General features: G+C 35.9%; 1 protein-coding gene across 5 annotated transcripts in view; it reads left to right on the top strand.

Annotated features, from left to right (window-relative positions):
- The first annotated feature begins 531 nt into the window (after positions 1–531).
- Positions 532–16,171, top strand: part of SLC39A12 (solute carrier family 39 member 12) — a 35,853-nt gene continuing 20,213 nt past the window's right edge. For 3 of the 5 annotated variants that reach the window (XM_054645779.2, XM_077174181.1, XM_077174177.1), the window contains exons 1-6: positions 532–690; positions 1,788–2,140; positions 5,501–5,782; positions 8,325–8,532; positions 10,333–10,535; positions 15,038–15,209. In XM_054645779.2, the coding sequence (XP_054501754.1) occupies positions 1,871–2,140; positions 5,501–5,782; positions 8,325–8,532; positions 10,333–10,535; positions 15,038–15,209 (1,135 nt within the window). In that variant the 5' untranslated portion in view covers positions 532–690; positions 1,788–1,870. Of the gene's footprint in view, positions 691–1,787; positions 2,184–5,500; positions 5,783–8,324; positions 8,533–10,332; positions 10,536–15,037; positions 15,210–16,171 lie in introns of those variants that run through there. The other 2 variants (XM_077174197.1, XM_077174193.1) reach the window with 2 other exon arrangements.

Raw genomic sequence — 16,171 nt, 5'->3', positions numbered from 1 at the left:
TCAACTTCATAACAGTGTCCCTCTGGAAAATCTGAGTGGGTGGACAACAATTTTTTTCACCATAGGCTGATCTATCCCAGCTTTGTCAGTTGGTGGAAATGTGACACAGGATAAGTGGGGATGAAAGAGGCTGTTTTCTATGGGCAGTGTTTTACAAAGAGAAAATATCATTTTTCTACGGATGTGCTTGAAAAGATTTCTATTTCTATTGTGTTCTCATATTTTTAAAATTAGTAATATTTTATTGAAAAAAACAAAATTAAAGTTTGTTGTAGCATTGATCAAATAATTTAGTAACACAGGGAACAGTTATGAGTGCTTGCATATATTATCCATCATAAAGAAATACATTCTTTGGTAGATTTTATACATCTTATACTTCTAAAATACACTGTTTACATAAAAAGATAACTACTAGAAAATGTGAAATAAATTCAATAATGCAATGCTTAGAACTTGGAAGTACAAGAAGAACATGTACTAATTCCTATCCACCTCCATTGTTACCTTAAGGGCAGCTCTCTCCATAGCAACTGAAAACTTTTCAAGGCAGCAATAAACTAATCCTCTCCAGCTTCCAGAGCACCATCAAGGAATTTTAAAAACATTGGACTTCCAGCAGCTAAATACTTCTGAGGATTCAGAAGGCCACAAAGCTAGATACTCGAGCATTCTTTTTCCCTTCAGAAGGTAAGAATATAACATTTAGAAATAAATGCTCATAATATCCTCATAACAATGATACATATTCCTAACACTAAATATATCTAAACACCAAAAGATTTCCTAATATATAAAAACATACTAACTTTTTTTGGACTAAATGCCCATTTGAATTCAGCAGTTCTTTTTCAATTTTAAATACTTTGTTAGCAAAGTTTCCTTTAAAATAAGATGTGTATTATATTGCAGTTCAAAGGAGATGAATTTATATGTGGCTGTTAAACACATACTTTACTATCTGAATATGTATGTCACTGTCAGCATTTGCCCATCAATAAAATCAAAACCTCTGAGGAAAACAAAAGTAAAACTATTTTATATTTCTTGTGCTTTGATATGGAGATAGATTACTCTGAAAGCAGAAGGAGTGGTTTATAAGGAGGGATTGTGAAGAAGAGAGATTTATAGTACAAAATGTCTTTTGCACCTAAAGTTAACAAGTTAAGCTTGTTTGTCTTGTGTATGTGCTGAGTTCTTTGAGTGAAATTATAACCTCAGCTTTGTAATTCTTCTGTCTGGGTAGCGATCACTAATTTTTAAGTACATCCTGTTCCTTCTTTCTTTGTGAAGTATAGCTGGAGTTTAGTGATGTTGGTAAAGTGTTTTGACAATATAACCTGCTTTATATTATTGCTATGTAACGTAATTACTACACATTCATAATAGTATTAGACTAGCAATATTTATTTACAGCTATTTTTGTTAGTAAAAACCTGTTTTCATGATGAAATGAAAGCAAAAGCCATGGTATTTTTCTATTCTTACTGAAAAGAATTAGTAGAGAATGTAATAACATAACACTGAAATGAAAGCCATAGACTTTATTTTTAAGAAGAGGGAAGGGCACTTTGAGACAACCTCTTATTGGTAATTCTAAAGAAGTTTTGAGGCCATAGTTGTCTTAGTTTCCTGCTGTTCTGTGCTGTAAAGTCCTTACAGGCTCCCTGTTGTTCAAAAACAGCTTGTCACTGCAAATCAGCTTAGCCGACCAATTAATAAATCCTTTCGAACATATTGCATTCGCACTAATTAAAGGGTTGGGTTTTTTCCCCTTTACCATTCAGATTCTTCAGGTTTCCAGTTTAATCTGTGCAGCGCAAACAACAATCCAACATTCAGTGCAGATCACGCACTGCAGGAAGAGGAGATGTGTTTTCTGACCAAGCATGCAGCTCTTGGGGTGGTATGTTCTGCTTTCATATTCAGCGTGCTCATTGCTGAAGGACAGCCTGGGGAAGAGCATGGGCAGGATGGCAGCAATCCTCCCAGCAGAGGCTCTCTGGTGGAAGTTTTACGCATTCTCTCAGCTGAAAACACTGAGCTCCACATGAACCACTCACGAGAACTGGTCAAAATGTTACTGGAGAGAGCTGAATGCCCACAGCGGATTTATGGCATGCAAGAGGATTGTAACCTGGTTAGTGCTTCAATTAATGAGGGATATCTTAACAGGATCATCAGTGAGTTCTAACATTTGTTTGAGTGATACCTTCCTGAATATGATACCTAAACATGTAAAAAACTTCTTGCTGCAGCAAAAAAATTTGTCCCTGCTTTGTTTCATTTTGAATTATTATTATTTACAGTTTGAGCTCATGAAGAGATATTCCAAACATGACAGGCAGTCCTTTTAAAGTTCCCAAGTGTTTTTTTTTCCAGCAAAAGTTTTTCTGCTGATACCTGGTGTAACAATAAAAGCATGAACTTGAATTTGAGGCACAGGATTTCCATCATGGAAAGACATAGGTAAACACTGGGGACAAGTTCTGCCACTTTTTTTGTTGTCGTTCTGGATTTTACTTCATAAAAATAAAATCCAGACAGGGTTGTCTCAGATTTATGTGCTACTTCACTGAAATATTCAAGATTAAGGGGCGGGTTTTGTAAGCAGTTCAGGTCAAGGAAAATGAAAGGCAGAACAATGAATCTACAAATCCAAATTGAAACTGGAAGTAGTCCAGGGTACAGTTGCACAGAGGGATTGGTTGTCTACTTGAGAATATTTTCAGAACTCAGTCCTGATTCAATGAAGAAAAGACAGGGACAGTGTTACTGAGCAACTTGGCTTAAAGGGACGACAAAGGGCTTGGTCAGCCTTGGCTTTCATTACTCTGGCTCTGGCACTCTTCAGTGACCTACATACAGCAGTGTCACTTTATACCACACTTACGAAGATGGTCTGAAAGGTGAATGTTTTTACAAGGTGCTGGTTTCAGCAATCTGCCAAGGCAATGAAGTGGGAATCTTTTTATCCTGTGCAGTAGACAGCTGCTCACTTTATTGACCCTTTCTAAAAATGCTCCAATTTTTCATATGAACCCAAATGTGAAATTTCATACAAAATATTGTAGGTGCCAGTCATTACCTAAATGGATAATTTTTTATGAAGGAGATTATTCACACATGGGCAATGAATATGCATCAGATACATGCCCAGGCTGAAAATTAACGTATTAAACATGGCTATATAGTCCTCCCAAACTACACAAAACAGGGGACTACGTTTTTGGTTGCCCTTTTGTTTTTCTTCTCTAGTGGCATGGTTTTTTCCTGTATTTGTGATGTATTTCTGGAGAGCTTGCTGGTGTTCTTGGATGGACAAAATCTAAGGGAAACTTCGCTGGGGCTTACTTGTCAGTACTGCTGCTCTGTTCAGGTTTCATCTTGGAAATTCTCTATAGGAAGACTTTGAGGACATTCACCATTTTCAGTATTCCTCAGTGTCATCTGAGTCAGAAACCCTGCACGCATCCTGCACTGTCAGTGTTTCTGTGCCAGCACCAGAGGCACGTGGTTTTCTGTAGGAAATCCTTGAGAGAGACATGGCGTTTTCAGTCACATGGTGCCCACTTGGTACTGTGCTGAAATCTTCCATGATGATTTAACAAGATTTGGTAAACCAAGATAGCAAAAACTGTGCAAGAAGCACTACCCTTCAAGTTCATCAAATTTTGAAACAGAATGTCCCTCCTTATATTTTCTTCCTCATACTTGTTGGGAATTGCTAATTCATTTTAGATTCAATTTCTCTTCTAAATCCAGGACTGCTTTATACAACATGACTTTGTTTTCAATTTTTTTAAATTTTTGTTTTTATGATATCTCTAATGGTCATTTAAAAGAAGTGAAGTTTAATCCTTTCTTTTGACCCTCTTCTGGTTTCTTGTTATGTAGTGGCCCTAAGACTCTTTGGGCAGGGGCTGGCAGCCGTTGGATGGCATCTGACATTTCTTTATCTCCTAAGCAAACAGAAGTCATATATTTCTTGCATTGGTAAACAAGTTGTTTTTGTTGTTTTTTTTTTTAACTTCTGGCCACTTAAAGAAAAGAAACTCAGACTTCAGTGCCAAAGTTCTGGGCTTCTTTTTTGTTTAGCTTTTCTAAATCAAGGACAGATGGTTATTCCTGTAAAAATATTAGTAGCAGCAAAAAAACCCCTAAACTAAAAAACAAATGAAAAACCCAACCTAATGACTAACCACTTTATATTCTCTTACTTTCACTTCAAGGGTCACTCACCATGGGCTACCCATATACTATGCATTAACTGCATCTTTTAAAATGCATCTGCTTCCTTCTGATTGGGAATTTTCTTTTCAGTCATCTTCCCTGCAAGAGCAAACAATGGACTCACTGATTGCAATTTATCCTCAGTGGATTTTACAATCTTACAGAAATCTTTGAAAATCTTCCACTTCATGGCATATGTTTATTGTATTACTACTGAATGTACATAAATGCTGGTTGAAAGACTTGAGGTCTTTGGGACAGAAAGGAGAATAGACTCCTCCTAGTCAAAAGAGTAATTCTCAGAGACTGCATTAGGAAAAGTTAAAGACTTTAATAAGCAATGAAGGCAGGAGAGGACACAGTGAACCATACTGTAATCTAGCTAATTTATGTATATAAATAGTTAATTTGGCTATTAATGCTTACAATTTTACACTTATTAAAAATCTGTGCTCAGATGTAAAGCCTGCACAGGGTGAATATGTAATTTCAGTCCCTCTTGAAATGCATTTGAAGGACTAAATGGGGTTGAGACCTTGTGCTGGCTCTCTGCACTGGATCTCATTGTTGCAGTTAACAGAATTCATTGAGATACATAAAAATAGCTGTGTGATTACAGGCTCAATTATGTCTCTCAGCAGTGCATTGAATATGGTATAACTTCTGTTTACATAGCATCAATTAACTACAGTTCAGCAACTGTTTTTATCTTATCATGTAAACACATATAGAATGCACAGATGAATATATGAATAGGCCTAGCTCTTATCTAATATATTTTTAACCAGAAGTATAATCTGCTGAAGCCAGTGGAAGGTTTTCACTCTCTACAATGATTGATCAGAATTATTCCTAATTGTAGGGAGTCTCACATTACTAAATCATAGAATTACGGGATAGAATCATAGAATGGTTTGACTTTGAAGGGACCTCAAAGATCACGTAGTTCTGTACCCCCTACCATGAGCAGGGCCACCTCCCAATAGACCAGGTTGCTCAAAGTGCCATTTCTAGGCCACTTGACTTTCCTTAAAAATAAAATGGGCTCTGGAAAAAAACCCCATGGTGTGCTCTTGCAGCCATAGAACTCTGAAGAATTACCTACACCCTCCTCCTGCCATTCCGTCAGCCTGCATTTGCGAAGTTTTGGGTTCGATCCCTTAAATATAAAACTTGTATTCTCCTGTTGTCCTTCCTATATGTATTTGCAGATGCCTGGAAGGGTGTCACTTTAGTTGAATTGCCATTTATTTTTATTTCTTCACAGTGCCTTGAACCAGATGCTTTGTTACTGATAGCTGGAGGAGATTTAGAAGATCATCTCAGTGAAGAAGTATTTGAGAGAATTTCTCTTATTCTTCTCTACTACATTCTTCATCGTAGAGATATTTGTTCTTCAGAATTCAGTTTGAATGATAAGGATTACAAATTTTACCTACAGAGTATGCTTAGTTTAAGACATGATGAAGACTGTTATTATTTTTCACGGAATGAAACAGAAGATATTTTAGCTGCAGTAAGGCAACATTTTAAAACTTCTGAAAACCAGGTAAAGAAAACATATGTAAAAATAACTTCATCTTTATTACAGGTCTAATACTATTATGCTAGTACAGAGACTATACCAGTACCACAGTCTTCCAGAAGACTGGTAGGTGGAAGTGTCCAAGCACAGGCTGAACACTGGGATTGTGTTGGCTGTGCTGCTTAATGCTTTTCTTTGAGTTGTTTCTGGCATGTGCCACTTCCACAGGGTCTGCCGTGAAGTGGTTGGTGAAATACTGCACTTTAGGGACCATTCCCAATGGGTAATTTAGATGCAGTTGCTCTGCTTAGGGCAGATGGAAAAGAGCACAGCTGTGTAGATGCAATATCTTGCACTTGGCTCCAAGTACAGAAAATACTTACTCATTTCTGATATTTCTTAGCATAGATACACTACCAGTGATCTATGAGATCTATTTGAGATAGATCTATTTATAAGGATCTATTTGAGATCCTTATCTCAAATAGGATCCATAAAATAATAGAATAATATTATAGAGTTCAAAGTTGAATTATTTCAATGGTATAAAGTAGAACGGATCCATTACTGGATGGTATAGGAGAAATAATGAATTCTTTTGCTGTGATGAAATCCCTGCCAGGTTCTACACTTCCATGTCTATCCAAAGCTGGATGGAATGAGGAATCTGTCCAAAGATATGATGGCTTCCTTCAGTAGAAATACATTTGTGACTAATTATCTACCAGCATGGATATGCATTGTAGAAAGATTGTTAAAGATAAGCTTAAATTTAAAGTTGAAAAAAAAAGCATAATGAGGATTTTCAGCTAAGATCATAATTTCTAAGTCAGGGAACATGCTTAAGTTTTCTCACTGCTGTTTAGAATTCCTTATTTCAAATAGGATCTATAAAATAATAGAATAATATTCTGGAGTTCAAAGTCAAAGAAGAAACTTTTCCTTGTAATGGGCAATAAAACAGGTTTTAGCCAGATTAGATAACTCCTAAAGTACAGGTTGACCTCCTGTTTGCAGCTCCTTAGATCTATTCAATGTATTGAGTTAAATTGGTTTATACAAAGGTTAAATTTTTCATTTCATTAGATTTTAATTTACAGCATGCTGTAGTTGGTTTTTCTGCACAAACAGAAGATGGGTAGGAGACCTGGCTGTGTCCAGAATGTTGAAGGCCTCCAGTTCCTCTCTCTGTCTTCTTTGTGTGGTCATTTCCTACCATAAATTATTCATTAACCAGTACTTTTGGTTCTGAATCTTGGTGAACGTGCCGATTTCCAAGGACTCCAATGGTATCTGAGCAACTGTAAAGAGGCATTGGTGGGTATTTGAAATGTCAAGATAGAATAACAGCCTGTAAAATGCTTTACTGAGGGTTCTGTTTGTTTATGCTGGCAGTATAATCAGTTGTCAAGCCTGTCCAGTAACTGAGACTTCATTCACTGACTTGAGGGAAAAGAGGTTTCTTTTATGAAAGGTACACAAAACATAATAGCATAATACTTGGAATCACAACACTTGAGTTGTGGAAAAGGGCCAGTAGTGCAGGGTAGTCATAGAAGAAAAGCATTTCTAGTGGCTCTTTATGTGTGTTGGTTCCACAGAAAATATTCTCTTCTTTAGTCATAGCACCTAATGTCTTGTTTGAAATGAGAGATTAAGTTTTGGGTCGTGAAAATTTTAACATATAGTGAATGAGCAGGAAAAGAAATGGCAGCCTCCTCTCTGAAGTGTTTATGGTCTACATAAGGAGAGATGAGTATGTATGAAATAAATTACTACTGTACTGGCTCATCTAGCTGACTTTTTAATTTTGCTAATATGAGTTAGAAAAAAATTAAATTAATTATTTTTTTATCTTTGCTGATGTTTCTTTCAAATCCAACCATTTGCAATGAAAATAAACAAGAAAGGAAAAAAGGGAAGAAAATATGAAAGGGGGGATAAATTTCCAGGCAACTGAGAGAGTTTGCAGACCTCCACACACGTGGTTGTATACTACTGACTACTGTTTTTATTTGGTCACCCAGCAGAAAAGTCACCCTTTATCAGCAAAATTATATATTTCCATATTGTTCCCAGATAACTAATCCATAAAAAACTATTGATTCCATTGAATAGGTCAGGAACTAAAACATTTAAAGAATACTTTCTGAAATTTGAGATGAAGAGTTACAGTCTGTATTATTTGAGCCAATTTCTTGTGCCTTAACAAAAATTCATCCCCTTTCTTCCACTTTCTAGAAGTAGATGTAGATGTAATTGAGGAGGTCACTTGGAACAATAGAAACAGCAGGAAAATAACACTAAGCAAAAATAACCTTAATGAGGAACTGTACTTTTCCCCCATTAGACACTGAGTAAATGTTCAAGATTTTTAATTCTATGCCTGTTCTCCTGAAAATGACCTTTGATTAGCTGTCCTGCTGGCAATTACAGCTTACATCTTAGCATTTTTTCTACTCTGGCTGTCTATGAAATTGCTCTCCACAGTTTCTCCTCCTCTCACTTTGATTATTTAAATGGAGGTTAGCAGGACTGTCTTCATGCTGTTTTCTCCTGATTTCAGTGTGTTGATGTGAGCACTCTGGAGAAAAATGCTGATATAATGGACAGAGATGGTGCTGATGAAAACACTCTTCCACGCCTGGCTGCTTTAATCCTTACTCTGGCTCTCCAAGGAGTCTGTATGGGGAAAGCAAGTTTGCCTTCCCCAGAATTCTTTATAAAATATATTTTCAGTTCTCTAAATAGTACCACTGAGCTCCAAGTGACAGGTAAGCTGGAGTATGCAAAGTTAATTTTCTTCAGGAAAATTTATTGCTGGACTCATCAGAAAAACTACTTAACCAAAAATAAATAGAAGTATAGGAGTGCTCTAACTGGTCCAAAAATAACAAAACAAAAAACCCAAAACAAAACAAATGCCAAGCTCTCAGCAGCAGCAGCAGCTATTAATTTCTGTAAAAAGTTGTGCCTTGGCAGTTTAAGAAGCTACACCATCAATTCAGAGGCCCAGTATGGATTAAGAAGGCTTTTATAAGACATGAACTTTTCCTTTTTTTGTGGCAACTGCTAACAGCAACAGTTTACAAGCTTTTCAGAGCACTTTTTAAAAGCTACATTAAGTATGGGTTAAAACAGATTAAAAAATTGAATTGAGCATAGGTAAAGACATTTTTAACATTCATAGGTTACACAAAGGTACATTGAATCACAGAAATAAATACTAAAAAAATAATAATCCTTAGCCCCAAACTGAGGCTTATATATTGTATTTACAAACACTGATTTGGCAGCAAAGCCCTTCCTTTAAAATAGCCCAGCCAGGTCTTGTAAAATAATTCTCACAGGAATGGATGGAGCCATCTCAGCACAGTGCTACTAAATAGCTATATATGGTGAAATCTGGGCCCCAGTGAAGATAACAGCAGGCCTGTATGCTTGGTGGAGTTAGGATGTCATTCAGAAAAACAAAAAATATTCTTAACCAGTTTGTTACAGAATAAGTTTATTTCAAGTCTATGGTCATTATACTGTCCCTTTAAATTTATTTAAATTCTTAATAGTAACTTCAGGAAGGAGTAAGAATTTGGAAGCATAGAAAAAGAAAATTAGATTTTACTACATTTAGAAAACAAATATACCTGCAAATATAGCTCCATTCAGATCTGTTTGTTTAAGTAGCCAAAAGAAAATAGTGAAATATCATATCAGAAACTTTTTTTGTGAGATTTACCATTAAGACTACACTGTTGGCATTTTCTGAGTAGCAAGATTAAAAAAAATAAAGGATTATCATGTGGAAACATTCCCAATAATCTAAATTTATTTAAAATGAATTTGTGGACCACTTTTTAATAGACAAATTAAAGTTTACAGGAATTATCACTATGGCTTCATTTGAAAGTGCAGGGGTGAAGGAAGGTGATAAGGAAGATAGGATAGAGCGCCTGCACCTCAAATAACTGGGCATTCCATCAGCAGAAGCACCCACTGCACCCAGCTGTGTCATGAGGTACATCTGTGCATGATCTCAGATTTGGATTAGGGATCCTGACTCTCTCCTTCCTGTTTCAGTAATGTAAGCAGGCATGCTTCCCAGTTAACCAAAGGAGAGAAAAAAATCACTGTCCTGTGGTGTGCTTCTGAAGGACAGCACAGCATCCTGAAAATTGATTTCAGGACACCCTATGGAGGATGTTTCCTGATCCAAATACCTGGCTGTGGCAATTTAGTGTGGAGTTTCATTTACACAGGAAAATTTTAAGAACAGTGAAGTTATTTAACAATTACTAGACAACTTTGTCAGAGATGCTGATTAGATGAATTGCCTGCAGTCATATCTGAGTGCAATATGTAAGAGGGAAAGGCTGAGGATCTGAGTGTCTGGAACTTCTAGAGTTGTTAAGCAGAAATTGCCTCCAGTACCAAACTGAGAAAAGAGTATTAAAATGAGGAATTGAATCAATGTTGTAACAAGTGAAAAGAAAAAAAAAATATTATTGTTTAAATATTTTGTCTTTTAATTGTGCATTTTCCTATGGTAACATATCTGTTCTCTAATTAATTATTAGAACTAGAACAACTACTCAATGTGCTTAGAGTCAAAAAGACCTGCACTGTAAATGGACAATTTCACAGTCACAAAAGAAGGCGTTACAGTTTGGCAATCAGAGATATTGGAAGAAGAAATACTCCAGTCAAAGGAAACTATACAAAGGGAGACTATCTGAAAGGCTATTTTGAAGATCATGAAAGGAGCACAGACTGGGACCAGGTTCATTTATTTTTATAATGTTTTATAATGTTTTTATAATGTTGGTGACAGAATTTCACTGAAAGAAGTTTAAATTGATTGGCAAACCATGCAATATACCTGAGGTAAAATGTATTCATTTCAAAAAGGCATGTAGATAAGGATGAAAATACATGTATTTATATAGCTATATTTGTTTAAATATTAATTGGGAAAAAAACTTTGTGGATGTTGAATGTGCAATTAAAGAAACTGGGAGGGGCTAACAATGGTTAGTGCTACCTGGAATCAGGTGTTTATTCAAGACTCAGAGGAGTGGATTAACATGGCTTTGATGTTTTCTCACAGTTATTAGAGATTTCGTGTGGTTTTATGTCACAGAGTTTCTAGGACGCATTAAGTGACCTGGTAGAAAGAGGGATTGTTTTGCACTAAGGAAAAAAAATTCAATCAAAGTTTCTCTGTAAGTTGTTTTTAAAAGCCTTCTGTAAATTGAAGATTGGACATTTCCAAACTCTTTTCATAGCCATTTATGGAATCCAGAAGTCTTCTTAAGAAAGTGTAAAGGCTGTAAAACAGAGCTTCAGGTACTCCAAAGTATCCTCTCTGAGAACTTTGAAGGACACTGGCTTATTGCAGATGATCTTATCCTAAGAATTTGAAAATAAATAAATTTTGTTTATGGCAATGATCAAGATAGTAACTGACTTCCATCCTTTAGACTGGGTATCATTCCATAGACAAAAAAGGAGACTTCAAAGAATATGATTGGTATATATTTTAATGTATACATTTGAAATATATTCTTCAAAGAACACTTTTCTATTATTTTCAACCCTTTACCATTTATATTAACTCAGTGGCAATGTCTCTTCTCGATTTAGGAGAACTGAGTGATGTGCAATTGACTTTTTCTGTGTGCTCATTTTATGATGGGGAGCTGAGACAAATTTCATCTGGTTAAATGCTATTCTGATAGATATTTATCTCTGTAATTATATTGCGTTTGAAATGCATACTCTATCAATAAGTTTATTTCTTTGCAGCTGACCACAAAAAAGGATCATGCTAATCAGCATGATGAGGCTTTTAATGGGGTCTCAAAATAATCTTAAACTAAGGTCATTTTAAATGTGTTTCATATGAATTTTAAATTATGAAGGACAGAAATCAGTAGTGATTCTATCTGTAAAAGAAGTAAAATTCTCCAGCAATTGAAGTATTTTTAAAGCTCAGTTTTTTGAGTTCTTGAACTTCTAAGACTGACTGTAACTCAAAGGATAAGTGTGCAGGGGCATTATCTGAGTCTTAGGAGTCAACTGTTCTGTATACATAAAAATCACAAAGAAACATCTGGACAGAAGATAATTTCTCTTCTGTATTAATTCCTAGTTTCTAAGGGGTTTTTTTTCCATTTATGTTCTTTTTAGCTATGCCTATTTTCCTTTACATACTCCATTAGAACACTTCATGTTTCACTGTAGTGTTGCTAATTTTTTCTCCTGATAGGTTTTCTGCACCTATGATAGCCATTGTGCTTAATTAGTAGCCGATTCTGCTACATACAGGACATTGACTTGTCTATGGCTTGTGTTTGCTAACTGCTTTAAGATCTGTAATTTAATTTTTATATAGGAATAATTATTTGAAACATTACCACAAAAAAGGGTCACTCCTTTGTTTTGAAGTCATTATTGTCTCTGCAATTACAAATGTCTATAAAAAAAGTAAATGGTAAGTAATCTAATATGATAAATAATCTTACATTCCGTTAAACTATGTCACATCTATGTATTCATTTATTCTTCCTCATTAAACAACATGGATTTTGGAAACCCAAATCATCCATCCATCCATCCATCCATCCATCCATCCATCCATCCATCCATCCATCCATCCATCCAACCAGTTTTTCACATGAAAATATGCAAAATCAATGTGCTAATTTCTTTGTTATCATCCTCCAGGATGATACACAAATAGTTGCTTTTCTAATGGAGACAGTTCTCTGCCTCCTTATGTTCAAAGCTTCAAAGGCTGGGGCTTGCAACTAGAAAAGATGCAGGTCCTCATGCCCCACATTTTACAAGAATATTTTACTAAATAGACCTGAACACTATTTTTATGTAGGGGTGGACAATTTATTTTTACAATTGATATTTTGCTTTTCATTGAAAATTCCTGGTAATAAATTTTCATCAAAAATTCTTGATAACAAATTCACATTAAAATTTAGGTTTGCAGTAATCATGGATCTCATCTTGTCTATTGTACTTGTCAAAAAAGAGCCAATTTCAATGTCAGATCAGATTTCACAGAGCCATGTACAGTTGAATTCTGAATGTCTCCAAAAACAGAGTTTATAGTCTTTGAGAAACCTGTACCAGTGCTTTATTGCTTTCATCTTTGTGGCCTTATTTATTATAGCATATTGGAGTTTTTTATTGCTGCAACTAATACCTTTGACCTCTCATTCTTTTGCTGTATGCCACTGAAAAGATTCTGGTTATCTCTTCCCTCTAATCACCTTAGGCAGTTGAAGACTTAAGATGCCCAACAACCCTCCTGTTCCCAAACTGAGCAAACCCAGGTCCCTCAGCCTCTCCTGGCACATCATGTGCTGCAGTTCCCTAGCCATCTTGGTGGCCCTCCATGGACTTCCCTCAATTTGCCAGTGTCTTGCACTGCTGGTTATTAGCTGGACATAGTCCAGATGTGGACTCCCATGTCCTGAGTTGTGGGCAATATTCTTTCTCCAGTACCTGCTGGCTCTGCTCGTGCTAGTGCAGCCACTGTGCAGCTAGTTGTCACTGCCACAAAGGCACACTAGTGGCTCATGTTCAAGTTTCCTGTCAGGAGCCACCCCAAGGGCTTTTTCTGGAAACCTGCCTTCCTTCTGGCCAGTTTTCCTTAGCCTCCATTGACACATGCTATTCTGTGTGGAGCACAATAAGTTTGTCTTGGCTGATCTTCACCAAGGTCTGGTCAGCCCATTTTTTGTCTTGTCAGGTCCCTCTAAATAGCAGCCATACCCATCAGCATACTGACTATTGGTCCCAGTTGAGTTTCACCTTGAATGCCATCTGGTGCACTCTGTTCCATCACTCAGGCTGTTGGTGAAGGTATTAAATAATATAATCCCTGCTCTGACTGATCAGCTAGGCTGCTCATAACCAGCCAAAATCCTAGTCTTCCAACTTAATACCAGATGTCAGTGCTCCTTAGTTCTAGAGTCAATATCACTGCCTAGAACAGGCAAAATTAAGGTCTCTTACAATATGGTAGCTCCTAAATTGTCTTCATGCTCTCCGTTGGCCTGAGGCAGAACACGTTCAGTCCAGGTGGCAAGATCACCTGTTATGCTGAAGATTTGAATGTGGTTTTCAGAAAAAACATATCAGTGCTCAATTAATTCATTTTCTAAGTGAACCATAAGGCATATTTTATTTCACTAATGGATGAGCAATAGCAGGAATGTGTTGGGTTTTAACTGGGTTATTTAAAGGTAATTATACTTAAATTCAAAAGAAGCTTAGGCTTCAGTAATAAGAGAAAGAATATTTAGGAATCCCTTGAGTCTCAGTTGCAGACCAATTTAAATGAAAGAAAATATTTGGTTTTAAATATTGAATCACAGCTCATCAGATGAGATTAAGAAATGAAGATTATTAATAAGATTACATATTTGTTAAGTAAGATAACATATTTGATCTGGAATTCTGTTTGAAAGTGTTTACAAAAATTTCCGCTAGAATTTTTCTTGTGTTAACTGGTCATGTTTTTACTAGAAGTTTCATCCTGGAGAGGAAAACACAATACTTCATGACAATTTTTGAAATATAAATGCTTCCATGAAAAATTGCTTCTTTTGACAAAGAGATGCTCCAAGCAAGAACAAAAAAGTAGTTGGAATTCTGAAGTACCTGTAATAATACAATTATTAAGCAATCTTTAGACCAATATTAGACTATGTAACATCTAGTTTGCTGACATGGACTCATTTAATGAATTTAAAAAGCTAACTTATTTCCATATCTTACAGAAGATCCAGTACAAGGACGAATTTCAGTATTGCTTTGATGTGGGCAGTATCTTTTATAAATAGCACTATTACTGCCAATAATGTAGTTTCACAAGAATAGCTAAGAATATGGTTCGTATTAGCATTAAAATATTTTTCTTGGAACACATGACAATAAAATGTTGAGAGATATTATTTTGTAAGATCTTAATGACATTAAGTGGCTTCAATAGAAATTGAGCTGGTTTATCCCAAAGATTCTGGTCTTTCTGAAATATAGTAGTATCAAGTTTAGAAAACTTGATACTACTATAACACAGAAAAAAAAGTGAAGTAATTGAAGTAATTAAACTAATTTAAGCAAGAAAGAGTATAGATTTATATAGCAGGTTTCTTCTAGGGCTGGAGTGCCCTGTGTTCTTCTAAGATTTTGTATTTAACCTCAAAATTAAATGCAGTTATATGCAACATGTTTAGTAACTGTATATACTTTTCTACAAAGGTTTGTTTCTCTGCCAATGAACTTGTGAAGATATTTTTGAAAAACAGTTCTTCCTCCATTTCTAAGGACCACTTCAAGCAAATCAGTCCAGCTATCATTCAACAGCTTTTAAGTTGTTCATGTCAGCTTCCTGATTTCAAACAGACAAAGCTTCCACCAACAACTATGGAAAGTAAGTTATGTTCTTATTAATAATTTTTTACTTAAATTCAGATAAAGAGGTGCAAGGACTTCTGGAGACTTTTCATTCATTAATAATCCAAAACATGGGATTTATGCCATCTGTAATTTATGCATTCTATCATTTCATATCATACATGTCAGATAATAGTATTATATTGAGAAGTGAGGGGATTCACTGGTCTAAATTTTATAGTATTTGGAATTCTATTTCCGCATGTAAGGTTTTAAGCTTTATTTTCTTCATTTGTTAGAAGACTGCTTGATATTGCCAGCAGGTAGGCAATAACAGGTCCTTATCTATGGATTGCTGGGTGGTAAGGGCTTATATTGTGAAATTTGCATCAGGTTTCTCTTGTAATCATTGCATTGCTCTTACATAAAGATTCAAGGTTACATTAGCTGGCAATTTATACCATGATGTGGCAAATGCTTGATATAGATAAGTTGTGCAGGAATGCTACTGGTGTTTCAGCCTGTGATATTTTATAGCAGAGGAGCTTTGAGGATACTATTGGGGTAAGAAAAACATCCAGAAAAACAGGGCAGCAGGACTGTGTGATAGAGCTGGAACAAGAACTGACTGAGGGTGTAATTAGGTTGTTTCCAGTTGCAGTTGTAGCCCTCACATGCCTCCGCTTCCAGCGTTTTCTGCCCCATCTGTTCCGTGGATTCCACTTCTCCTGGAATCAATCCTTAATCCACCTTATAAAAGAAAAATCTGAATCTGAGATGACTCAGATTCAGGGTCAGCTGAAGCAGAAATAGGGCTTCTTAATGTGTTTTCTGGGGTTTTTTCTTACTTTGAGCCAATGATACCTGGGTTACAAATCAAGGTGTGCTGGTGTAATATGAGACATTAATTTTGCTGGGGTATTTGGGAGTCGGGAGTGACCAAAAAGGAGTAGACATCTAACCATAATTGCCTGCATCTACAGGAACACTTTTTAGGCT

Source organism: Agelaius phoeniceus, chromosome 1 (genome assembly GCF_051311805.1).
Source record: "Agelaius phoeniceus isolate bAgePho1 chromosome 1, bAgePho1.hap1, whole genome shotgun sequence".
NCBI classification, from domain to species: Eukaryota; Metazoa; Chordata; class Aves; order Passeriformes; family Icteridae; genus Agelaius; species Agelaius phoeniceus.
Note: the sequence above shows the minus strand (reverse complement) of the source record. Positions and strands in the feature narration are given on the sequence as shown.